This window comes from Manacus vitellinus, unplaced genomic scaffold, assembly GCF_001715985.3.
Source record: "Manacus vitellinus isolate BGI_N305 unplaced genomic scaffold, ASM171598v3 scaffold_53_pilon, whole genome shotgun sequence".
NCBI classification, from domain to species: domain Eukaryota; kingdom Metazoa; phylum Chordata; class Aves; order Passeriformes; family Pipridae; genus Manacus; species Manacus vitellinus.
Window position 1 is genome coordinate 3,582,584 of NW_021940637.1, and position 27,262 is coordinate 3,609,845.

Genomic DNA, 27,262 nt, shown 5'->3' on the forward strand with positions numbered 1-27,262 from the left:
CCATGAAACCTAATAAAGGGTGGAGCAGAGGAATGTAATAACCAAATAAAAACTCTTTGGCTTACTAAAGAATGTGTCTGTGGGACTGTAGGTAAATACCTTTTTGCCTGCAGAAAAGAATGAGAAATTCCACAGCCTGAACTCTAAACATTTAAACGTTTCCCTAAGAAGAAATGGTCTTACTTAATGCATTGGTTCAATTTCATAATATTGTCCAGGTTGTAGAATTATGGCATTGCCCATCAAATGTGGCCTGTCAGACAGAATTACTCCAAAAGTCTGGAACTGTGCACAAATGGGGCCTTTCTACCTTCCCAGCCAAAAGCTCAAGCTGCTGAACATCCCCCCCAGGAGCGCCTTTGTCTGTGGCCAGGGCAACTGAGACATCAGGGCTGTCAGTGGGCACTGGCCTGGTCACAGGGCAGGGACATGAGAACAAACTGGGGGAACTGGTTTAACGCAGTCCATGGGTGTCTCTCCATCAGCTTCCTCAAGCACCGAGAGTGGGCATCTCCCTGATGGTGCTTATTTCATCCTTCCCTTGAAAACTATGGAAGATCTCGGATGCAGTTTAGTCATTCTGTCTTCCTGAGGATCTGTGCACTGTTCATGTGCTGTTTTCTTTCTGTTCCTCACTTGGGTTTTATCAGCTGCTTGTATTCTGGATGCACAGGGTGGGATTTGTTTCAACATCCTTGCTTTTGCTTCTTTGATTATGAGTTACTAGTTATAGATACCCTGTACATCTCTGTGCTTCTTTAGAGAAAAAATATCTTCATATTGTTTAACTGGGTGAAGCTATTTGATTTTGAAGAAGTCAAATTTAGATTCAGGTGAAGACTGTTTGCTTCCAAGCATGGCTCAGTTTTGAGAGAGGTGCTTAAAGGAGAAGAAAAGATCAAATATAAGCGAGATTCTATTAAATTGATTTCAAGGCCTGTTAACCCATCTTAACATTTCAAAGTAATCAGTAGCTCCTCTTTAAATACTTTCAAAAGGTTTTTTTTAATAATATGCAACAAATTATCCCCTTTCACTGCCTCTTGTATTTGCACTGTATAAATAAGAAATTATTTAGGGAAGAAATTTGGCTAGAAAAGAAAGTGAAAACCAAGGTCTTCGTGTGTTGTGACATTCAAGATGTTTCAGTTTCCACTCAGCTTGAATTGACATGTGTGTGTCACGTGTGACACATGTGCAGTGAGAGCTGCAGGGATCTGTGTGTGCACAGTGTGACCCACAGGAGTGATGCTTGTTGAGGGGGGTATAAGGGAGGGATCAAACACAACCATCCACAAGTGTGGGTATGGAAAGTGTGAGTTGTGTTAATGCTCTGACAAGCCATGGAGAGCAAAGGTGGTGCTGGTGGTTCTTTAGGTGAGGAGAGACTGTTCATCTGGGGAGAACAGTGAGTCTGAGAACCATCTGCCTCCTGACTCACTGCCTCCTTTACAGTTTATTTTCTCTTTTTGCTTAGTAGTTTTTACTATTCTATCTGAGTGGGGTTTCACAGCTAATGGGAGTTTTCTGGCAAAGATAATATTTTTTAAAGACTTTTATTGCTGGGTTGTGTTCTTGGTGGTTTGGGGGGTGTTTTGTTTTGTTTTGTTTTTTTTAAATCTAAATTCTAGAGAGCTGAGCAAACAACTTCCTTGGGGGAAAAAAACAGTGTTAGTTCACATGCATACAGGGAAGATCCTACCAACTCTGCTCCTTCCTTCCAGAGTGTAGGTTCTATGAGGTAATTCTGAGGTAATGGTGATGTCATAAATGCAGAGATTGGTCTTGTCTTCTGCTCTTAAAAGGATGTCTTTTTCTTACTGTTGAAAATACTGAAGTAGTGCTGATACTGAGACAACTCATGAATTGGCTCCTTCAGGCTGATATTCACCTCAGCTTTCCAAACTCATGAGCAGTTTACCCCCCCACACAGTGACTGTACTTGGGTGCCCAGCTGGTGCATTTTAAATTAGCAGTCATTATACTGCTGAGTCACTTCTGATTGTGATCTCAAATCCACCAGTGCTTTGTATCATCTGGGGAAGGTTCCTTTAGCATGTTCCTTATGTTTCTGTCCTGCTGGCTAAGATTCACTTCATTCTTTCTCCTAGTCACTAATTAGTTGTATTCAGTTTCTCATCATCTGTTTAGTACAGTGTATATATGTATGAGTATTTCTTAAAAATAAAAGTAGCATTTTTGCCCTGCATTTGTGTTGGAACAGATTCAGTTGCTACAAAGCTTAGATACTGAGTTTGGCCATAATCCCTTAAAGTTGTTCTCTTCCCAGAGTGTCTGCAATTCTTTTTAACTAGTCCCCTCAATATTTCCAGCTTTCCTTCTGTTACTACATCTTGATTATGTTACAGTTCAGGAGTGTTTCCCTTGTGCCCTGGTGATCCAGTGCAGTTTGTGGCCCTTCGCTGAACTCACTCCAGTATGTCCATGTCTTTCTTTTGAGGGTCCACAAATGGACATAATACTTCAGATGAGTCTCACCAGGGCTGAATAGAGAGGAAAAGATCACCTCCCCTGCTATCCTAATGTGGCCCAAACATAATGATACAGTTGTGTAAATAGTATAAAAGCATAAATGTTTCACCACCCTGGAGGTGAGAACTTCAGGAAACGACTGGACATGGCAGTGCTGTGGTGTAGGTGACAAGGTGGTGGTTAGTCAAAGGTTGGACTCAATCTCAGAGGTCTTTTCCAACCTAATTGATTCTGTGATCTTAAAGGTCCCTTCCAACATTAACAATTCTGTGATTTTATAGCCCACAAACTTTTAGTTAGTTGGAGTAAGCTGGGTTTAGCAGCCAGTCCTCGTGGATGAGGCTGAGAAGGGCCTCATCCTCCTGGGGCAGAAGGTTTGCATTCTAGCAGGGATAAGTACTTGCAGAAAAAGGCAATTTCTAAGAAAGCAAAGGTGTTCCATTTTTAAGGTTAATATAACCAGGTAATTGCATATGAAGTAGGAAAGGACTGTGATTCATTTGGGGGACAGGGAAATCAACTGGTTTCCAATTTCTTTCACAGTGTATTTCTCTGTAGCTGTGGTGCAATCAAGAGCCAACCAACATCATCTGCTGCCAGTAGGAAATCTCCATGTCAGTCCTTACCCTTGGCACAGGATAAAGTTGCAACTGAGCCTATGAGGAGGAATTAACAGGAAAAATCCAATTCATGTTCAAAGGTAAACTTTGACCAATGATGAATAACAAATATGAAAGTAAACCCTGCACTTTTTCTTATGTTGTATATTGTTTAACTTCATCCTGTTTGCTTTGCACTGTTTCTGCAGTGGTGCAGGCAGGGTAGAAATATAGAAATACCTTTAGGATAACTGTGTTTTAAATTCCAGCAGTCTTAATAGGTTGACTGGCATCAACTACTCTTGTAATGCCTGCTTTAATTTTTATTTGATATTTGTAGAGAACACTGCCTAGAGGTAAGGGTTTCCTGTTTTCAGGAATAAAAAAGTAGGTACAAAGTGCAGTAGAGCAGATGTATTTTTGTTATGAATGGATTTGGCAAGAAAAATTCCCATGCCAGACATTGTGTCATATTCACATGATCTGCTTCCTAACAGGTCCCTGGGTGATGGTGCCCCCAGGAGAGTTCCCTGGTAAGGGTGTCCCCCCCTAGACTGCTCATAAACACAGTCACAACTGCTCAGCAGCTACAGCACTGAAAGAGAATAAAATAATAAAACAAATAAGCCCTGTAAATTAGTGTAGTATCAGCTGTGTCCCCTCCCAGCCTCTTGCCCACCCCCAGCCCAGCCACTGTAGGGGCAGAGCAGGACACTGCCAAGGGCTGTGGCTGTGTGAGCACTGCCCCAGAGATACAATATTGATGTGTTTGTTATCAGTGCTGCTGCAGCCACAACTCCAGAGAAGGAACGAAGAAAATTAACTCCATCCCAGCCAGACCCAGGACAGTGGAGAATATATAAAGGACAGAAGTATTGACAAGGCAAATAAAAGCACAAATCCTAAACTCTGTTGTGTCTGTGTTAGTATTAGGAAGGCAGAAGGGCTCTAGGCTAGCCAGGCATTTAAATACTTGCTAAACCTCAGTTTATGAGGAGTGACAATGATGTGGTGATTGTGCCTTTAATGAACAGAACCTGTGGTTGGCTGAACTGGAGTCTTCAAGTTGCAGGATTATTTACAAGCTGCACATAAGAAAAATCAATAAAAATATGAAATGTTAAGATAGAGAAAACCTTTCAGTATGAGTGATGGACAGCTTCTGGGCTAAGGCAGAGAGGGATGATAAATGCTGTTTATTTTAATATGCTGTAACATGAATGTTTTAGCATTTTTAATAGTCTTGTTTGGGGAAGAGAGGAACAACGTGGGTTACATCACGTTGGAGTACATTCTAACCCCTGTCTCTCCTTGGCAGATGGATTCCTTGTAGCCCACCAGCGAGTCCTGCTGCTGCTGCATGTCTGGCAGCACCTCTGGATGAGCACATGACTCTTGATATGGATGCAGTCCTGTCAGACTTTGTTCGGTCCACAGGGGCAGAACCAGGTCTGGCAAGAGACTTACTGGAAGGTAAGGTTTTGGGACACAGCCCTTTCCTATGTTCACTGCTTAAGGCAAGAACCAGTCATAAAAAGAGAACTCTGGTCCATGGAAACAGGTATTTCTTAGTATTCTTGCTAAATCAACTCTCATGATAAGCTAGCCATAGATTATACTAAGGCAGGGGTTTCCAACAAAAGCCTTAAAAACTTGTTAATGTTAGATTGCTGTGTTTTAAGAGTCATTCCCTAAATGTTTATGTGCAAGGGAGGGAAGGGAGGTCAATTCTGTCATATTCAGCTGCCTGAAAGTAGTTGTAAGAGTTTCTTAACTCAATGTGCAAAGCAGGAAAGTTTAGTCTGAAGGAATTTATTGTAAAGTGATAGAGACACCAGAGATATTTTTGGGGCCCAGTGATTATCTGCCTATGTGAACTTCACACTATGGGAGTCAAATGACTATGTTGAAAAATATCTCAGAAGCCATATCAGAAAAATAACTCTGTCTATTTATTTATTTATTTATTTATTTATTTATTTATTTATTTATTTGTAGATGGTTTAGGTTTATAGGCTTAAAAGTGGAAAGACATTGATATTTGAAGGTATTTTGTACTAGTTGGCTTTGTTCATGTCTCAGTAACAAGGTGTGGTACATTATTAACACAGAGGCACACACAGTGCTGCAGAATTTCCCAGTCACCTGTTATATGTACTAAAACCTTGGAACACCTTGCTAGGAATATCAGCATAGGCTTGCTATATTTAGGAGCCCTCTGTTTTGTCTGACTGATTCGATCAGCCTCTCATTCTAGCCCAGAGTCTGTCTGGGTCTGACGGTCTTCTTGAAAAAGAATATGAGAAGGTTTTCTCGGCAGTGTCAGGACAGATTGTCACTTATTGTGCTGACAGAGCATTGCTAAAATTGGAAAAAGAGTTCCTACATATGAGAGGTGGTTCAGAAGAGTTACTTATTTTCCTTATTATAAAGGGTAATGCTTCCAAATAAATATAGAATTTTTCTATGTTGAACTTCTCATTTCTGTAGATTTATAAATTCATATCATACTTACAAAGAGATAAGCAATAAACAATTTATTATTCTGACAGGCTAATAGACATATGCATCTAGCCCAAATGATTTCCTCCTACACAGGAATTTCTCAAAGTAATCTTGAGAAGAGCAACCCCCCACCCCGTGGTGCACAAGGCTGCAGGGAATGTTTGTACCTGGGCTTGCAATGATGAGGCCTGTAGTTTCAATCAAAGTTGGAAAACAGGTGTGCACAAATATTTTTCAGAACTTTAGAGGTTTGGTTGTTTGTAGCCCCAAAAGTGACTGTCATAGTGAAAGCTGAGCCAAAAAAACCCTGCTAGTGCAGACCCTCATTTCCATGTAATCACAGGTTTTGAGCAGTTCTCCTGTGGTGCCACAGCACTTCACTCTTTCTGACCTGCTCACAATTTCTGTTTTTGTAACTTGCTCAAACTGAATGTTCACATCATGCTTCTGTGGAGTGATATCTCTCTTTCAGAGCCATTGCTAATACTGTTTCTTTTATTCCTCTTTTTGGGGAAATTTCTTCAATTTCACGATCCTGTAGCTAATCAAGGATACCAGTTTCTGCTTCCTTATCCAATTATCTTAACATACTAATCATTTTGCTTTGTGCTGTGGATGTAGCAGGACATTATTGTGCACAATATATGTGTTCTTCATCCTGGAACAAATGGGTGAATTAAATACACACTGTTGTAGAAATAGCTGAAAAATCTATACATTGCATACAGATTTTCTGCATTGCCAGGAGCTGTCCTGAATGTGGGCTCAGCTGATGTTTCTATACTCTGCCTATCCTGCTGGTAAAATCCCTGCAGTTTTCTTCCACTGAGCTTTTTATTGAGCACAGCTTCTTGTCTCACTGTCTCACTAAGACAATTCTCTGGTTTGCTTGACACATATCTTTCAGTAAGTGTCCATTCCAGATTTGAAATGGAGAAACAAGGAGATTTAAGAAAATACGTATATACACACACGTGTTGATTCTAATTTATTTGTGTCTGATTATTTTTGCCAGCTATTAGTATCTTAAAATAAGTAATAATATGAATCAATTGCTTTTGTATCTAATTTTGATAAACTGAACATGTTGAGCTGCAAGTCTCGTTTCAGTCTCTATATTTTCTCTGTCATTCAAAGCAATGTATACAGAATGTATAAAGAATGTATGTATGTGTGAGCTATTTTGGTTTTTTTTTTCAGTACATATGCCATCACATTGCATATGTTGTTTATATTTTTGGCCAAGTTTGCTTTAGTACTGCACAGGGAGCTTGTAGTTAAGTCTATGCTTGGTTTGACATTTCAAAGTTATTAATTTTAGAATTCTCTACAATTGTTTAACTCTTATGGAACTCAGATTTCACAGACCTAAAATCTGAAAGGCATTTATTCAATGATATGAGAACTTTTATCATGCACTTCTGTAAATGGATGTGAATGCAGACTTTTGAAGCTGCACCAAAATTAAAAATTAATTTGTTTTTCATAGTTCTGCCTGAGAAATTAATTTTATTTTCATGAAATTGCTATGTCTGTGTTCAGGAAAGCCTTGTATCTGTCTAATCAGCAATTCATTGGTGGATAAAATTGCATTAGAAATGGCTTAGTTTGTATTTGTCCAATGCACAAATTGTGTTTCATTCCTACTTTTCAAATACTACTCATTGAGATTTAAAGGCCATTTGTAGTTAGTTCCTATTTGCTGTGTGAGACACAGCTGTGGGAATGACATATACAGGCTTGGACAAAGTAGAAAGCTCTGTGGAGGCAGCACGGGCTTAGCATTTAACAATACATAGACCTACACTTTAGTAAGTCATCTCTCTTCATTTTGGGGTTTTCTTGACTTTTCTTGAGTATTGCAAAGAACCTTCCTTCTGGTTTATTTTGATAATTTGGTAGATTTATAAACAGCCCATTTCTGCTGTTAAACAAAACAGTTGAAAGTTGAAATTACAATATGAGAAATCATAGAACTATGTGATATGATTGATTCAGTGATTTTTATTATTAAATGGTATCTAAATATTTCAAAACTTAAGCCTTTCCGTAACTATAACAGTGGTGATGTTTATGACTGAATGACAAATACATATGTGCTAAATAATAATATAGGCATAACAAAGAATGTTAATTTATAGTCATGTAGAGTTCTGTAAGTGGCATCTTGTAAAGGACAGGTGATGTTTGCAAGCAGAGGTTTTGATAGCACAAAGTCCTTTACCTGGTTACTCATATGCATCTGTTAAAGATATAAACCCATAGGAGTTTATGGATGCTCAGTAACTCAGTGTAATGAGAGCTTAGGTTTTAAACCTTTATAGGTTTAAAGGTGAAGACTCTTCTCTCCCCTTTCTCCCCTTGCTTGTTTTTGAGCATCCCAGTCAGTGCATGGCCATGTGTAGGGTGGGGACCCAAGGCAGCTGAGACCGTGAGAGGAGTCCCCTCCTGGGGGACCATGTCCAGCCCACTCAAACAGAAGATCTCCCTGCTCAGGAGGCTCCCATGTGCCCCTGCCTGTCCCAGTGGGAATCTGTGTGTGCCCACAGTGTGCCTGAGCCAGAGCTGAGCCAGCTGTGTCTGGGCTGAGTCCTTCAGATGATCAGTCTGCACATCCCCATCTGCCCTCCAGCAGGAGCTGCAGTACTCAGACTGCTCTGTTAGTTAATGCCAGTGGCTCGTGCATAGGATGCTTCAGGCTTGGTTTTGGTTGCTTGTTCCTCTTGGTACCTCTGTTTGCATTTTGTACTGAAGGACTTTTTCTTCCTCTGCTCAGCACTCCTTGCTTTCTTCATCTGGATGATGTCCTGGACCACCCTGACTATTTCCATCCTTCTCTTCAGTTGAAAGAACAGCTTTCTACCAGCCCTGCCACAATTTTTAGCTACTATTACAGCTGAATCATTAAAATGGGAAGGACAATTCTTTCGACTTGGTTATGATTGGAAGACTTTGCAAAGCTCATCCTTCTTGTTTAGGACTCCAGGGAGGGCATTTGGTCAAGAGCTATTTACATCTTTATCTCTCATCCTGTAGAGACTTTAGACACCCAGCAGGAATTACCTTTTGAGAGCCTGCACATTAACAGATGAGTGTCATCAAATTCATGGCATTTCCAAGATATCATAAATCCTGATGTTTTTATCTCAATAATTACAAATCAAACAAAGAAGGATGAGTGCAAATAAAAGGACACCAAAAGCTTTTTGCTGACTGTACCAGATAATAAAATCATGGGTTGGGGAGAATATATGAGCACCACATATGTCAGCAAATCAGAGTGGAGAGTGACTGGGACAGTGGCTTTGGCTCTCAGCAGCATTTGGCTCGTTGGGAAGCTGGATGTGACATTACACAGTGTGATGGTTCAGGAATCAGGTGTGCTTAAAGCAGATCACTTTGTACCAAAAGCATCTGCTACAGACCTGCAGACCTGAGATCCTGTCTCTGTGCACTCTTATTTAGGAGGAAAGAAGACTAAAAGTTTGTCTCTCTTCCAAAAAAACCCACCACTGATTTATTCAATCAACTTGCCTGAAAACAAGAGCGTTCCCATCACTGTAAATCTTACTCTAACAGCCTTTCATATAATTCCTTGAGAAAAAGGCTTCATTTTGAACTTGATCTTGTGCTCCAAGAGCATGGTGTGAACCTCTGTATCTTTTCCTAAGTTTAAAAACGCTTTTAAAAATTGCATTTAAATCTCACATTGAATCTTATGCACCAGGACAAGATTATTACCAATCCTTTCTCCCTATGTATTCTTCAAAACTATATAACCCCCTGTTTTTAAAACTTAATGATTGTTGGTATTATTATCCTGTCTTTATAAGGAACTTACTAACTATAGGAAACTAGATGGTTGAAAGTCAGTCAGATAATTTTTAGAAAGGACATAGTTTGGGGCATAGAAGGACACATTCTGTATTATTGTAGAAGAGTCTTTCCATTAAATGCAGAAGCATTTTGTGTTTTCATTAGATTAACCTCACTCTTGAAAGTAGGAACTCCAGAGAAGCAAAAAAAATTGGAGTTCACTTGAATATTTAAGGTTGTGCCAAAACTCCCCATCAGGATGGGGTTGTCTGTTCTCCTCACTCACCTGGGAGATCCTCTTTTGATGCTGTTTGGTTGCTCAGGTCACCAGTGCCACTGCTTCAGGCCTCTCTGCTTTGGGGATTCATTTCCTTTTTCCTCCATTTTATTTTTTCAGTGATTAATAGTTTAGCTCTTGACTGCTGACAATACATATTAAGCCTTTAATCATAGATACATTCTTCATACACGGATATATATCATTAAAAATAATTCTGCTCACGTGGTAATAGTTGCAGTCTTAGAAACTAACTGTGTTTAGTACTGATTTTAATGGCCAGCATTTTTGCTTGATATGTTTAGTGCAGCACAGGAATAATTTATGGGGTAATTTAATGTGGATGTATGAATGAACCAAAAGTAAGAATAAAAACTAAATGAAAAATTTTATCAACTTTGTTTCCCCCCTGATTCCAGTTAAAAAGATAAAAACTAGTGATCTGAAATCTTTTTACTTCCAATAAAGGCCAAGAACATGCTCCTGCCTTGTGCTGTTACATTTGGAGAAAAAGAGGCAACTTAAAACACTTTCATGGCTATGTGATAAAAAAGTCTAATATTGGACTTCTATATTTATTAAGATGCTTAGAGCTATTCTCTAATTAATTGTAAATTAATATTCATAAATTTCAACTATGTATCATTAGCTGTGCCAATTCTGTGTTAGTGGATTCTGTGCATGTGCTAAACCATTTATTTCTTAGAAATGTTATTTTCCAGTTTTGCTGTCATTTTTGGATAGGTGCTTCCAAGTCTTTCATCTGATTCATTTTCTACCTCTTTGAGACAGTGTTCACTACTTCCTGCTCTGGGTGCTCCTGAGAACTGGAAGCATCCTTGTGTATGTGAGGGGGTGGAGAGAGGACAGTGCATTTCGTGAAACCTCCCTGGGTCTCCCTTCTCAACCTTTCACTCTCGGCCTCTGCTGGTTTATATAAAATCAGGCTCAAATAAAAGCCCTCCCTCGAGGGGTTAATGCTGACAGAACAGTTTGACAATAAGTGTGACCCAGGGGAAAGAAACAAAAATCCCAGCAAAATAGTTTGAAAAGCTGGCAGGCTCTGAATGCTGCTCTGGCCAGGAGTGAGTTCAGACCTGTCCCAGCTCAGCACCACAGCAAGGCAGGACATCAGCTGCAGGACTGTCCAGGTGCCACCTCTGTGTGGGCAGGTTTGTTGTGGCAGCCAGACCCAGGGCACCCTCAAGGCAGTGGGAAAACTTCTTTCCCTCACTAAGCTTTGGGAAAATCCTTAAGCCAAACCTGCCAGCTCTGCATGGTAGAGAGTGGGTTTCTCTCCAGCTGTGTTTGACCTCCAACTTCCCCAATATCCAGGAATGAGGAGGGCATGTCCCTTTCCCTTCTGGATAGTCTGGACTGGCACCTTGATTCTCTCATGCATGGACAGCAATAATGCTGCAGTTTTTAAGTATAACCTACTTAAAATGTGGCCCAAGGCAGAGAGAAAATCATTAAAGAAAATAGTTCAATCTTTAAAACCAGTTGTGCTGTATTTGGTTTACAGTGCCAGGGTTGTAGGTGTGGATGAACTTGGAGATTACTGATAAATCACTTAAAAAACAGTTTTCAGGAAGGAGCAGATGTGCAGGCAGTACAGGGGGAAGGCATAGGATGAAATACTTTAAAATGCTAACAGTGTAGGCAACCATCAGGTACTGGAGGATTTGTGAAATTCACTGGCAATAATAATAAAATAATAAAAGAAGAAAAATAATACAAAATGCATAAAAAAATAATATATTTAACTGAAAAGTTGCCCTTTGACTTGTATAAATGGTTTCATTTATTCATATAAATGATGTAGTATTTCACCATTATATGAAAATAATTGCTGTCTTTTTCCAGCTTCAGGCAGCACTTAATTGAGGTGTACATAGCTGAACATAAATTCAGAAATGGGAGAGTGGCTCTCCAGGCAAGAAATGGAAGCAGTCAAGGAGACTGACCCCATGGAACAGGACAGAAATGCAGCCTCCTCAAAGAGCAGTGAATATAAGCAGAATTCAAAGAAAAGCATATCATTAATAGAGAGGGAGAGAGAAATCCACGGTACACTCATGTGATTGAGTGTGCAAAACAACTCCCCAAAAATAGTCCCTTATTCTCCTCTCCCTCAGACTGTTCCTTTTTTAGTTCTCTTGTGGAAGGCTTGGCAAAGGGAAGAGGAAGCTGAGCTGCTCCCAATGTCTCGTTAGACAGAGATCAAAACTGGCATTTCCAGCTGCCTATTCAGTTTTAAGTGACTTTGCATTCTAGCAGAATGCTAGAATGGCATTGCTATATTATTTTCCTGTGAGAACATGGACTAAAATTAAATCTTGGTTTAAAACCTATGGTCTAATTCTGTCCCAGTTTTACAGATGAGTTTTTCAGAAGGAATAAAGCTGGTCTTCAGTTCCTCTTCTTACCTTGTGCCTGTTAGTATTTGTAAATCTCCTTCATGCCAAATAGGAAGAAGGGACTGCATTTAAACTGAATTTGTGGATTGCTTTATTAGCAGTTGGTTTGTAAAAACAGACTTCTTTGCATTAGCCCAGGGTATTTCTGTGTTGCCTTCAAACTGCACTTACAGGTTCATTTCACAGATAATGTCTTGATATTCAGTGCCTTCCTCAGGTCATTATTCTATACCTGAAAGTTGGCTTGTTGCCCTCTCAGTTGATGCTGTGCCATAATGGCTTTATTCCACTGGGTCAGTGGGTCCTGTTTCTCATTAGGCAGCATTTCTTGCCCCTCTTAAAACTTGCTTTGTTGAAGTCCTGTATGTGTGTGTATATATATGTTGTTGCTGAAAGTTCTCCTTCATTGTTGTTCTTATTTAGGTCTTTCCTAGTTCCACATCTCAAATTCCATCCTTTCTAGCATTTTGTTTATTGTTAAATCAAGAATTGCTGGTGACCTTTCAAATGTTCTTTTTAACATATTGGAGTAGGTGGATATTTGAAAGCTTAGTGGAGAGACTGTGTTATAGTCACATGCTTGCTTTTTCTACTAATGAATGATAAATGTCCTCTAGTTTTTTATTATATCTGATTTAAGAAGTGTAAGACAATAGATTTATTAACTGTTACAGCCCCACTAAGTGACACTGTTTGAGCCAAAGCAACACAAAGCAGAAACCCCAAAGGCTCAGTAATAGTGCTCTGGGGTTACGGTGTTGGAGGGTGAGGGAGGAGAGACCGACATTATTTACCTGGACTTGTGCAAAGCATTTGACACTGTCCCACATGTCACCCGTGTCTCTGAGCTGGAGAGACGTGGATGTGATGGATGGGCCCCTCAGTGGATGAGGAATTGGCTGGATGGGCACACCCAGAGAGTTGTGGTCGATGGCTCAATATCCACGTGGAGATGGTGACAAGTGGTGTCCTCAGGGGTCGGGATTGGGACTGGTGCTGTTTGACATCTTTGTCAGGGCCATGGGCAGGGGGACTGGGGCACCCTCAACACTGTGACACCGAGCTGTGCTGTGAGTGACACCCTGGAGGAAGGGATCCCACCCAGAGGGACCCAGATGAGCATGAGACATGGGATTGTGGGAACATCAAATTTAACAAGGCCAAGCTCAAAGTCCTGCACTTGGTTCCAGACAAGCCCAAGCACAAGAACAGGCTGGTAGAGAATGGAGTGAGAGCAACCCTGGAGAAGCAGTGGGGGTGTTGGTGCATGAGAAGGTGACATGACCCAGCCATGTGCCCCTGCAGCCCAGAATCCAGCTTGTCCTGGGCTGCAACACAAGGAACAGGGGCAGCAGGGCCAGGGAGGGGATTGTCCCCATCTAGTCTGCCCTTGTGAGACCTCACCTGGACTGCTGTGTCCAGCTTTGCTTCCTCAGCATAAGAAAAACATGGACCTGTCAGACCAAGTCCAGAGGAGGCCATAAAGGTGCTCAGAGGGCTGGAGCCCCTTTGCTATGAGAAATTTGGGCTGTTGGAGAAAAGAAGGCTCCAGGGAGACCTTAGAGCCCCTTCCAGTACCTAAAGGGGCTCCAAGAGATCTGGAGAGGGACTTTGGACAAGAGCCTGGTGTGAGAGAACAAGGGGAAATGACTTCAAACCAAAAGAGGGCAGGGTTAGGTTAGATATTAGGAAGGAATTCCTGGCTGGGAGGGTGGGGAGGCCCTGGCACAGGTTGCCCAGAGAAGCTGTGGTTACCCCCTGGATCCCTGGAAGTGTCCAAGGCCAGGCTGGACAGGGCTTGGAGCAACCTGGGATAATGGAAGGTGACCCTGCCCATGGCAGGGGATGGAACAAGATGACCTTCCAGCCTAAACCATTCTATGAATCTATAATTTTATGAATGCTTCTAAGATGAGTCCTACTTTTGCTGTTCTTTAGCATTTATTTTATTAATGCTCTGCTAATCCAGTTTGGGCTGGTAAGACAAAAACGGATAAGTGGCTCCTTAGACCACATATTATTTTATCTAAGTCTTTGTTTTTTCTTCAGGCTGATAATGCCTTCTGTTGTTATTTAAGCAAGTATTATTTAGGACAGAAAATTTGCAGTGTAGTTGTGTTTATTTTTGAATTTCCCTTTCATGTAGGTGTCTGCTATCTCTGACAGTAAAACCTCAGTACCAACCCTCAACCATGGTGTTTCTTCCATTCTTTACTCAGCTGCACTACTTTTTGCTGGTTTCTTTTTCCTCCATACTAGAAAGACTTGGTTTTGAAGCAGAGACCTTCTAGTCCTGTTACATTTCCCACCTGCTGACTCACACAGCACATGGAGCTGTTCAGGAAACAATTGCTCAGTAAGAGTGTTCTTTCTGTTCTTTCTGTTCCAGCATCCTGATCGTAATTTCACTACCTATGTTTCCTAACCAGCTTTGTACTACTCCAGCTTTTTTGCTGACTGATTCTCTAACCATTAGAATGGTTCTGGAATGGTTCTCTGACCCTAACTGTAAATCCACTGTGTTGGTGCTGGTTTTGGAGCAATTGAATTGTTACTGACGTACAGTGGTACCAGTGACTTGCCATCTGATGTGATTGTATGTACTGAAATAACGTTGCTATGCCTCTGAAATACCTTTTAAAATACAACATGTCACAAACGAAGAGGTTGGCAGTCAGTGAACAGTAGGGTGCATCAGATAAGTAACAGTGGAAAAAAAGCCAGTGGACAACCTGAAAAAGTCTTGTGTTGGTTTTGTTCGTCAAATTGCAACAAAAAGTTTTACTTAATTTAATTGATGAAACTATGCAAGATAGTTACTTGTGCTTCAGCCTTGCAGTGGAGGGCATGTCAGTGCCCATGTCAGGTGTAACCTCTGGGGGGACAGGAAAAGTTGGCTCTTTCTGTTGGGGGTCCTGGCAGGAAGTGGCAGAGAAAATGAGAGATGTGACAGAGAAGGGAGGAGCAGGGTCTGGAGACCTCAGAGAAGAAAGTGGAGGAGACACACAAACAGAATTTAGGAGAAGACTTCCTCTGTTATCTGGAGACTCAGAGGGACTGTGTGCACCCTGCTGAAACCAGAGGGCTGATGAAACCTGCTGGGCAAGCAGCAAGGCTGGGAGGAGGAACCTACCCTGGAAGGCTTTGGGCAGGAGGATATGTTTGACTTCCACGTTATATGAATCTTTTTTTGTCATTTCTAACCCAGCATAACTCAGGATTTTTTTCTTCTGTCAGAACTTAGTTTGTAATGTAATAAGATACAGCTTTAGAAATGCAAAAGTTCTGGTATGCAAAGTTTAAAGGAGGAGAGGTAAGCAGAGTTAGCTCTATTAATCTCCACAGTCACAAGCCCCACTAGTTTCTTCAGTAACTTCCAGCTGAAACCTTCTCACCTGCCCTGTCACACTGATGGAAATCCTTGCTCAAATCATCTGCTCTGGAAATCTCTGGATTTAAGGCTTTTCGCATGCAGAGTGCAGATGTATCCATAGTTATTGTCCTGTTTTCAAGCTTTGTTGCCATTTTGATTTGTAAAAATGTAAACAAAAATGAGAGACACAAAGGGGGCTTCTGTGTTTCCAGTACAGAGAGTAGCTGAAAACACTTCTGCTGGTCAGTTAGAGTGGCTGGCTTTCAAAACCACTATTTCATGGAGGTGAAAGGGTGCTTAGTATGTTCTCTAATTTGGTTGAATGTTTTTCTTGCATTTCAGTGCTTGGAGGCTCCAGCAAATTTGGGGAAAGTGAATCCAACAATGATTTCCTGTGTTGGTTCTGTGAAGTTTAAGGTTTTGGTGCTGAATTGGTGCTTTTGTTCAGAAGATGGGGTTAACTCTAGAGAGATGGAGAGATTTGAAAATAAAATATTTCTATTTAAGATACATTTAGATGAAGAAATTTTAATTTATGTATTGTTTCAGGTCTGTTTCAGAAGTTCAGTTGCTACAGTGTACCATGGAGTGTAACTCAAGAGTCACTATGCAATTTAGTTTTAAATGCAACACACTGTGAGCCTGGTTTCTGAAGGCTGAATGTAATTTTGATGATAGAGGTTTTATATAAGATGATTGCATTTGGCTTAAAACTGAGGGCAGCGGGGTTTCTGTTAGTCTGCTGATTTTCTCCTTTCCTGTTCCATACATCAAAGCCCTGTCACACAGCTTCACTTACAGCACAGGCATTTTATTTAGCTTCAGAATTTAAACATGAAAAAATCTTGAGCAAGAGACCTGTAGGGAATGCCCTGACACAGGAGAAATGCTGGTTGTGTTGCATTGGTGTAGGTCTGTTATTCAAGCATCTGTACTGAATAAATCCAGGCTGCTGCTTGGGGTCACATAGTCCTGGACTTGTGGCATTGCTAATGCTCAGATAATACTGTTTTGTTTAAAACACATTTCCTAGCATTGTATTTATTGTCACTTTCACTTTTTTAAGAAAAATTTTACTTCATTGTTCTCATGATTAAGAAGAATTCAAAAATGTGTTTTTAAGTGCCTTCTAAAACTGGGACCAAAGGAAAGCAATCCCTACTCCAGACACTTATATGGAATCAGATCAGTCTTGGGAACACACTCACGATTCTTGGATGGTTGGGTTGTGCAATTTGATTGAGATGATAAGTATAGTTAGAGCAGAGCCCTGACTGCATTATAAGCCTTCAATCTACATGGGATTTGAAGTGAAAAAATGCTGGCAATATCTCAAGTGCTTATTCCTGATCTCTGACAATTTTCACTGAATTTACATTTTGTCCTACAGACTTTCTAATAGGAGATTACAGATACCAGATATAACAGTTCTCTCACTGACATGGAGCTTTATAGGATGGACTGCTCAGGATGTGTAACATTCCTGCTCCATGATGCCAGTTCTCCTTTCACAATTTTGTTTAATACTTCAAAACCTAAGATAGTTTAGCTCAACCTTGTAGGTAACAGCTGTTTATGTTATTTTTTTCCTTCTTCAGTTAGGTTTTTGTTCTTCACAGATATGGCTGTAACAGTTGAAGACTTTTCTTTTATCTGTTTAAAACTGCTTTGTACTATATTTAGCTTATCTCCTTTGCGTAAGCACATAAGTTATCTTTAACTCAGGTAATGAATGTAGCCTCTTAAAATACCTAAAATGACAACCTACTCTGGTGTAATAAATCATGTATTAGTCAGAATCAGGTTACCTTTGAAAAAGCACCTGTGGAATGCTGTGAAAGTCTCATATAGTTTGCAGGGTCTCTTCTCTTGTTATTAAATATTTTCAATTTTCCAATTAGAAACAAGTACCTGGAGAATGGTGAACATCTATGTACTTTAACTTAGCAGGATTGTTTTGAAAAGAGCGTGCAGACACCTCAGTATTTTTTATTTATGAGAGTGACAAATACCATTTCCCCCCCCATACTAAACAGACTTGTGTACCTCTGGATATTAGCCTGCATTCTGTGGCTGCTGGTCAGAGCAATATGCTGAGGGGGAAGCTGGGGAGTAAATCTTTTGGAGGATTCTGTGTTGGCAGGTTCCATGAGCAGCTCACACAGACATGGAACCACTGCCTGAGTCCTCTCACTGCATGTTTTGTTACTGAGCACTGTCCTACATTACCTGCTTCCTAAAAGGCTTTTAAAGCCTCTGAGGGAGCAAGTTCTGATATATGAGACGAAGGGACCTGAAGTATTTTGCATTTGCATTCTGCTGTTCTGTGAATACAAAGATAAGGAAGTTTCTCACTCTTTTGGGCTATAAGACTATCACTCATGTCTGCCCATCATTGCTCCAAATTATTATTTATTATTAATACAACGGCACAGATGGGAATGATTCTCTCTCTCAGTGGGATTTAGTGTTCATCTTAAATTGCTACTTTTGAGCAATTTAAATTGCATTTGATCAGAACCTGAGTGAGGCAAGTCCTGGCCTTGATCGCCTTGTGTGATAAAGGGTCATAGATTTTGGATTTGCGGATGAGAGGAGAGCAGTGATACCTTTTACCCAAGTCAGCAGGCCTGGCACTGCTCCCACAGCACTGCGGTGGGGCGGGCGGGTGCATCCGCTGCCCGTCCAGCCCTGACCACGCTGTTCTTTTGCTGTTTTGCAGGCAAGAACTGGGACCTGACGGCGGCTCTGAGTGACTATGAGCAGCTCCGGCAGGGCCACACGGCCAACCTGCCCCGGGCCTTCAACGAGGGCAGGGCCGCTGCGGCAGGAGCCAGAGAGCCGGTGCCCCGGCTTGCGCCCGGGAGCGGGCCCTGCCTGCAGGCAGAGATGGACATCGGCCCGAAGGTGAGCAGCCCGCCTGGCTACAGGCAGCGGATGACATGGCCCAAGGGTGAGCGGCCCTAGCCTGCACGAGGCAGGTGACATGGCCAAGTGAGCGGCCCTGCCTGCACAGGCAGGATGGCATGGCCCAAGGTGAGCGGCCCTGCCTGCACAGGCAGGATGACATGGCCCAAGGTGAGCTCTGCTCTGGGCTCTCCGGGACCAGCACGTTTAGGGTTCTCTGTGTTTGTCTGCAGAGAGCAGGGAGCTCCCCCGTCACCATGAACTGTATCACTGTCCCAGGGTTCAGGAGCTGCTCTGCACCCCCTTTGTCATGTTCTGGTGGCTGTGAGCTTGGTCTCCATTCTGCAAGTTATTATTTTAATGTGTGGTTAAAGTACAAAATATGGTACTTATAAAAGGAATGAATTAAAGAGTGTCACAGACCACTATTGTATGTAGTTTTCTATGTTTATTGAAACAGAAAAAGGTTTAAAAAGCCTGTATTTCACTCTTTGCATTCTTACAGTATGTGAATAGGGTGCATGAAATGTGTGAATAACTTTCAGCTTTAAAATTTCACTCTTTTTCAGTTGCACAGAAATAAGGACTGCCTCTTATCCCCTGCTGAATAGAAATGGAAACCTTAAGAAAATGTAGCAGTTAATTTCCAGTACAGGATGATAAGCAGTAGAATTTGCTTTTTTGTTTGCAGACCTTTTATGGGTTTAATTTCATCTCTCTCACCCTCTCAGACTGTTGGATTGCATTTTTAATTTATCAAGGAACTGTAGTTTGCACTAAAATAAATCTGCAGGTCTGACAGCTTGTCATGTAGGGAGGTAATAGCACTGGCCTGGGGATGGCTTCTATGCAGTCATTAAAAGGAACAGAAGGTTTTCCCTTCTGCTGGTTCTTCCCCCCTATTAAACAGGAAATAGCACCAGTATTTAGGAGTTTCAGTAAAGCTTTTTTCAAACTGCTAACCTCCCTGGGAAGAAAAGGAGCTGTAGGGCTTTTTATGACTCCTTAAAAGCACTGAGCACAAAAAGGGAGGAGGAGCAGCATGCTGTAGTGGATAAAACTGTGTCCCCTCATCCTCAGTGGGATATAGTTTACACTGAAATGCCCATTTGGTGTTTAGGGGGTGCAGCAGGGGATGTGGGGCACGTCTGGCTTTAGATGCCTGGACTGACATAACTTGGCTGCCAGCCCAGTAAGTGAGGACTTGATGGGCAGAGAGCCACCTCTACCATGTGGGACCAGAGGGAGGAGCAGAGAAGGGAAAGGTCTTGTTATGGACCAAGGAGGGGAGGATGCAGCCAGCAGGTTGGGCTGGGAGGGGGTGAGAGTGGAGTGGTAGCAAGGGGATGTCAAAGGGACATGCTGGCCTGTAGTTCTGTTCCCCTCCTGAAGTGATTTAGCTGAGATTTACAGGGGGAAGAAAGAAATACAAAGGTAATCAAACTTTCTACCCTCTCCCCCAATTTAGGATAATTTAGGGAGTATAATTTAGCTCTCAAAACTAGAGAAACTTTGATCCACTGGAGAAACAAAAGTTCACAAACTCCAGGAAAGTAAATTTTAAATAACCATTAGCCAGTTTGAGATGTTTTTAAAACACTATTAGCTTAAGTTGTGTTTAACTAAGGTTATTTGTTGCCTTATTCTGAAGGTGTAGAAGGACAGGAACATATTTTAATGTAGCTTTGTGCATGTTTGAGAGGTAATTGCTAAAGGGTAGTTTATGGTAGTATTTATGAAGTAACCAAGGTGAAATTTCACCAAATAATTTTTTACAAAAGCTTCCAGTATGATAAAGATTTCCAAGGAAAATCAGTGAAAATATTATCTAACTTAACATCATATAAATCCCACCAGGAAGCATCCTGCATATTCAAAAATGTAAGAAACTCCATAAACCTGGTGTCAGCTCACTAATAAATGCAGTAAAAAGCCCAGGAGACTTCCTAGTATTAATTTCAGCTGATGCCCATTGCAGAGGCTGCCCTGAGGGAGCAGAGCTCAGTGCAGCCCTGAGCTCAGGCTGGCTGAAGCACAGAAGGTGCCGTGGTCCTGTGGCCCTTCTTGGCTGCAGAGAGAAACTCGTCACTGGGTGTTGAACTCCTGAGAGCTCAGACGGGTAATGTTTGATGCCTGTCCTTTTTAAGCAGCTCCAAAACATTCATTTCAGCTTTCAAACATATGAACAGGAGTACAGGGCAGAGAATAAACCGAGGGAAAACAGCTCCATGAGTTCTGACTGAATGGTTTGAGCACCTGAAGAGGATGTGTTACCCCTTTGCTGCTGCCAGAACTGAGGCCATAGAGTGAAGTGCAATGGTACAATAGCAGTGTTTTGTCCCTTTCTTAACACTGGCTTTGATGACCCTGGCTGTTCCTTTCACAGCATTTGTCCAGAGAAAAATTCAGTATAAGATATCAGTTGTTTTGATAAAACAAGGCATTCTTTTGTACCAGGCTTGTTATTTCCTAATTCTTTTTAACCTATGTATTATTTATATGGAACAGGATCTTAGAAAACGCATATCCATAAAAACTGAGTTTGTCTTAAATTCAGCATTATGATGTTAAAAGTGCTTTTGGGTAGATTGTTCTGATTATGGCACATTCACTAGGAAGTGATTGTAGAACGCTGGATTTTTTTATTCACAAGAAGTCAAATTAGGAGTTCAAAACATTAGTTCATTATCATATGTCTGCCACTAAATTTTTCTTCCAATGAATCTTCGGAAACTTAAGATACATCAAAAAAATTTTATAGGAATACTTTTCCTTCATATCTTGTTACTTTTACAGCTTCTCCATTTTGCTAGAAGGAGAGACAAGTTCCTATGACTTGCTGTAGGGATCTGTAGTAGGAACTAAGCAATTTGTACAGTAGGGAAATAACCCAACAAAGGTAGCAAGCAACAAGTGGAATAAATTCCTCAGTGAAACGAATGTTCATTCCCCAGACTTGCTGTTTCCTGGCCTTCCATGCAGCGTTACAGGTGCAATATCTGCTTTCTCCACAGAAAAGCGCCTTTCCAGAGGTATTTCCCATGCCAGCTCAGCCATAGTGTCCCTCGCTCGATCCCATGTAGCAAACGACTGCAGCAATGAGCAGTTTCCTTTGGAGATGCCCATCTACACATTCCAACTGCCCGACCTCAGCGTGTACAGCGAGGACTTCAGGAGCTTCATCGAGCGCGACCTGATCGAGCAGGCGACCATGGTGGCCTTGGAGCAGGCAGGTGGGTGACATGGGGTGTCAGCAGTGGGTGAACACTCCATCTGTCAGCTGGGCAGCCCCACTTTTTGGTTGACAGTTCTAGTCATGCTTCATTTCTGGAGCTTGCACATGCTGCATGGGGAATAAATTCCAGAGAACAAAAGCAAATACTGTGCTCTTTGCAAAACAACACATGTCCCAATCCTCTGTTTCTTTTAAAACATCATAGAGAAAGCTGTCAAATTCAGTTAATAAAACAAAGAAACTGAGAGAGGAAGGAAAGGAGGACTGATGTGGAAGTCATGAGAAGTACATGAATCTGGATGGTTAGAGAGGGTTGGTACTTCCAGTTCTCATGAGGAAATTACATTTCAATGACTGTCAAAGGAAATATCTTCAAGTTCTATTGCAGCTTGAGAGAAGAGTATTTAGATATGTATTTTATGTCTTAATTATTATTCTGTAATGAGAAATGACATAATTTTAAAGCAATACTTCGGTATTGCCATGGGAAAAAATGGGAAGAAATTTAATATTATCATTAATTCAGATTTATTAGTACTTTAAAGTTTTAAGCCAGTTTTAAAGGATATGGGGAAAGGTATTTAAAATTAGTATCTGTGCATTATCAAACATCAGGTGTATTAATGAACCATGAAATGAACACATCTGTGTGGAATGCCCAACTGGTGATCTAAAGGAGTTCTAAAACCAGATTTCATGGCTAATTGTGGGATATTGAATAGACAGTAGCTTTTTGTGTGTGTGTGAATTGCTATATAGATTGATCTGAGTGTTCATCCTCAAACCTTGGTGCCCAGTCACACTGTGTGAGCTCAGACTCATAAACTGCCCCTTGTCAGGGCACTGCATTGCAGTATTTAGGCAGGACTTTGCTAATCTAGTGTCACTTTGAATACTTACAATGTATTGTCATGTGCTCTTTTTTTGGCTTTGGTAACTGAAAAGCAAGACATAGACAATAGCATCAAACAGTAAGTGCTTAAGAAAAAAAAACAACAAACCCCAACAAAACTAGCAAACAACCAAAAAACCCCAGTGTTCAGAAGACCTTTTTCTGGGAGAAATGAAAGTATAAAATAAGGTAGAAATGCCACCAGGCAACTATGAAGTATGAAAACTGTCAGTCACCTATCTAGAAAACATATCTAGTTTCTCTAAGAGCCAGGAGGACTGGGAAAAACAGAATGGCTCTTCCTCTGACAGCTCTGCCAAACCCTCCCCATTCCACAGGGCTCTCAGAAGATCCCTTGCTACAGTACCATTTTTGAGCTACCTCCTTCAGTGGAATTACAGCCTTTAGATGTAGTATAAACTAGAGGATCACAGTGGCTTTCTGACCTTAAAATCAGAGAATATGTGAATTTAGAGCTGACAAACTAATTCACAGAGAGCTGGCTGGCTTTGAACTTGAAACAGAGCTGCAGAAACTACCAGATTTGCTGCCTCGTAGCATTCCTCTCTCAAATCTCTCTGAAAATTAGAATAAATCATTTATTCTTTTCTTCACATTAATTAGGGCAGTAGTAACTTGACTGACACTGGAAAAGTCCCTTCATCCCCAGAGCCGCCAGGGATGTCTTAACCATTTGAAGTATTTGTGGTTTTGATCACAGGTATCTTTGTAGCCTACATAGACTTAGTTTAGTTTACTTGTATTTCATTCAAATAATCTAGAACTTCCTGGGAAACAGTTGCACAGTTTAAGTAAGTTAAACAGATTAAACAATTTGCTTAAGAAAATCATGTAAGGTTTCATATAAACCGACCTTTTGTCTTTGTTTTAGATGTAAAGATATCAGTTTCCTTTTATTTCCTACCTGTTTTAGACATTGCTGTACAAAATGAAGAGAGTGAATTAATTGGAAAGTCACTTAACAGTAGACATTGTCTCCTACCAAGGGTTTGCCTGTGGTTTGGTCAGTGACATAAAAAGTGGAGAGAAGGTGCATTCCCTGCAAAGGGCCTAAAATCTCCTTCAAACCAACCCCAAGCCCATGAAGGACAGCAGGTTCTGGAGCTGAGGTTGGGGATGTTGTTGAAGGAAGAGGGGTGTGCTTGGTATAGCAGCGGGAATTTCAAGAGAAAAGAAAAAGAAAAGAAGCTGATTAAAGGAGGAGGGAATTTGTTGGGAACTAACAGCTTACTACTCCCAGAGTATAGTTTGGGAGAGCAGAATTATGACCAACAGACTGTCCCACATGTCTGGGTGTCTGTAAAAGCCTGTAAGGTTTTTATGTTTTCCTTTATGTGCTTAAGCTCTTGCTACCATTGCATCTATAGGTGAAGTAATGTTCAGGTTACATCCTCTCTGTATAGAAACTCAGAGCAAAATTCCTGATTTACTGCAAAATTCTGCTTGAGATTATAAAGGAAAGGCTCAAATAAAGACAGTATGATTTACTCACTCCCCACTGCTGCAATGTACCCTCTACTCCTTACGTGACTGCTTTCCAAATATTCCTCTTAGAGGATAGAATTCACTACATTCATAAAAACATTTTGAGGTTTTGTCCAGCTTAGAAACTCAGCAGTTGATTATTGCCAGAACTGGAATGAGCTCAGCTTGTAAGTAATGGCAGACTGATCTCTGAGCTCTTGCAGTAATGGTGTGGAGTTTTGACAGAGAGTGTCTTGAGATATTGGTAGTATGAAATGATGTCTGTGTGAAAGGAGTTTTATAATTCTAAATATTATGCTGCAGCAAACTGATTTTCATTATAGACACGTGCTCCCCTGTGTGTTGTTAATGTGTGGGCTGACACAAAAGGGAGATATTATGAAAACTTCTGCTGTACTCATGAGTTTAAAAAACAGGCAGAAGAATGACTGGTCTAACATAGTGTTTTTAATTAAAAGAAAAAGCAATTCTATTGCAGTGCTGAAATAAAAATCAATACAAAAGTTAAAAGTACACTGTATGAACGTCCAAGAATTGCTTTCCTACACTTTTCTTTCTGTGCTTATGTTTGTGTTTTCTAAGAAGCATTTTATGCAGCTAGAAGCAATGTAAACAGCAATATGCAGTTAAGCCTGGGTTCCATGTCCTCAAAAACAATCCATCACAATTATGGAAATGTTTGATTCCAAACCATTAAGAATCAAGCCTTGTTAAAGAAAAATGTGCATCTTCTAAGGTTGTAGAAACATTTTAGTATCCCAGAATTTTTAACAGATTTTCACACAGTACATGCAGGGTGCTGGGATAGCAACCATTGTAATTACAGGAGAGCTATATTAATTTCCTGATTTCTGTGTAATTCAGATCTGAGTGACAAACACTGTATCACAGAGCAGGATAAATGCTGGGATGTCATAGAAAACAGTCTGGCTCAGGTTATGAAAGAACTGATGAAGCAAAGCCATAGCAGTGGATGTGCAGCTCCCTGAGCCCAGGGTCTGGTACCTGTAGCCCCCCAGGCCTGGGCATTGCCTTCTGTGCCCTCTCACTCCAGGGGTGTTGGTTTGCATTCCAGTCAGTAGCTGGGCACAGAGTCCGTGCTCCTTATGCACCGACTGAAAGAGAAGCTTTTATTTCATTGCTCACTTTTGCTCATTTCCACATGCACAGCTCGACATTTCGTTTCAAGGACACAAGTAGACATGAGTAGCCTTGCAGATGCCACTGCAAAGCTGACTTCATCAGCTAGGCTAAAGAGAGAGCTCCTGCAAGGAGGGCCTTTCTGAAGCACTGAAAATGTATTGGTGAATGCTTTATTTTAAAATGTCAGCAGACACTGAATGAGCATTATAAGCCCACATAGAAAATCTGTTCTTGTCATTTTCTTTGCATCAATATTTGCAAGTGCACACTTATTGTACAGACCTAAAACTAAGAATAAACAAAGCTGGTCAAGTCAGAAACATGGGAAGTGTAGAAGTGGCCCTGCTGACATGAGGATCTGAGGTTCCAGCACCTCTTGCTGTCTGACTGTTGTGAGTGGGCTGTGAACTCCTGTGCTGCCTCAGCTGGGCAGTCCTGTGCACACCCTGAGCTTCTTATGAGTTATTGCTGGTGGACTCCAGAGGGGACTCGGGGGCTGTTTGGGGTGAACGATTGCTTTTGAAAATTTTATGGGGTGTCCAGAATTAGACTTGCTTTGGAAACTAAAAATGTTATTTTGTGACTTGCTCCACTTGGGGGATGGATGAGAGGTGGATTTCTGGAAATCCCATGTACTGGAGAAACGACAGAAAGGCTGATTTCTTAGGGAGACTGAGCTTGTGTAAGCAAGGTGTCTCTTTAGACTCTACCACTGTTTATTTTTTTCAATTTAACTCTGCCACTATCGAACATGTTTCTAAATAAGCTTTTACCAATCTCAAGAAAATAATCAACTAGCTTGGCTTTAGTATTTCCATAAAAAGAAAAAGTCACAGCATAAATATTGTTTATTAAATGCTCCAGATTCCACGTGGGAAAGCTCTCCAAAATGCCCAACCACAAGTAAAAGAAGAGCCATCCAAGGTCTCAGCTTTAGCCACACATTCAGCCAGTGCAGGAAGGCAGACCTTGAGTGCACAGATGGAGGGGTTTCCTCAGTGCAGTGTCTGCTCTGTCAGAGAGCCTTTGAGGACTTGCCTAAGGCTGGTTTGCCTGGCTGTGTGAGAGAGGGCTGTTAATGGCACAGTGAATTGTGTTGAAAGACAATCACACTCAATCTGAGGTAGAACTCTACAAGCTGTGACATGATATTTCACACTTTTTCCCATCTGTAACCTTCTTTGGCTTTCTTTTAATTAATATTCCATTTTTTCTGTAAGAATTCTGACTTATTTTTGTTATGATAAATGCACAGTGGCGTTGGAGGCCGTGGTTTGCTCACAGCTCTGCAGTGAAACTGTAACCAAATTCTGTCACATAAGCACTTGAGAGGGGTCTTGTCCTTTGTGGCATCTCCTTTTCCCCTGTCCAGAGAAAGTTATAGTAAGCTGCTGTTTGCTACGTCCTTGAAACTTTTTGGGAGTTAATTCTACAAGAAAACTCCCAAGTCTGTAAAGCCATTTCATTTATTAGCAGCTTAAACCAGAAAAAAAGAAAATATTGCTGGAGAATGTGAAGAGGGAGCAAAGGGTTTATGCAGAGTTTCTACAAAGGTTCTTTAAATCTCCTTTAAACTCATGTTTGGTTTGAATTTGGTTGACTGTACGTGTACCACCAACCACGTGCATGTTTGAGCAAGGAACACATTACAAATGGACCTTGGTAAACTGGAGGACAGTGCTGTATTTCTTCTTTATGGGATAGTCATAACGTAGAATAATTTCTGTGGCACATTTTTAACTTGTTGTCATGGTTTGAGATAGCCCCAAAATCCAATCCCCTAGCTCCATTCCCCCTCCCACATCTCAACCTAATGTGAGATGGGTTTTTCCAGACAAAACACACCAGACTCAAAGTGGGGGAAAGGGAATATATTACAATGACTGTACAAATAAATACCATATCACATTATACACACGATCACAACTATCTCTACCATGACATATGTATTTACAATGATCAGATCTCTTCTCCCCTCCAAATAAAAGTCCAGGAGGGAAAGAAGGACAGATCCCTTCCAGTCCTTAAGCAGCAGCATCTTCTGAGGCAGCAGTCTGTCTGTCTTCTCCACATGCAGCAGCTGATAGCTGGCTTTC

General features: G+C 41.1%; 1 protein-coding gene across 2 annotated transcripts in view; it reads left to right on the top strand.

Moving 5' to 3' along the window:
- The first annotated feature begins 4,414 nt into the window (after window positions 1-4,414).
- The window catches only part of OTUD7A (OTU deubiquitinase 7A), a 48,317-nt gene continuing 25,469 nt past the window's right edge, over window positions 4,415-27,262 (top strand). For both annotated transcript variants that reach the window (XM_029963151.1, XM_029963152.1), the window contains exons 1-4: window positions 4,415-4,565; window positions 18,206-18,327; window positions 18,504-18,561; window positions 21,405-21,623. In XM_029963151.1, the coding sequence (XP_029819011.1) occupies window positions 4,481-4,565; window positions 18,206-18,327; window positions 18,504-18,561; window positions 21,405-21,623 (484 nt within the window). In that variant the 5' untranslated portion in view covers window positions 4,415-4,480. The remainder of the gene's footprint in view (window positions 4,566-18,205; window positions 18,328-18,503; window positions 18,562-21,404; window positions 21,624-27,262) is intronic.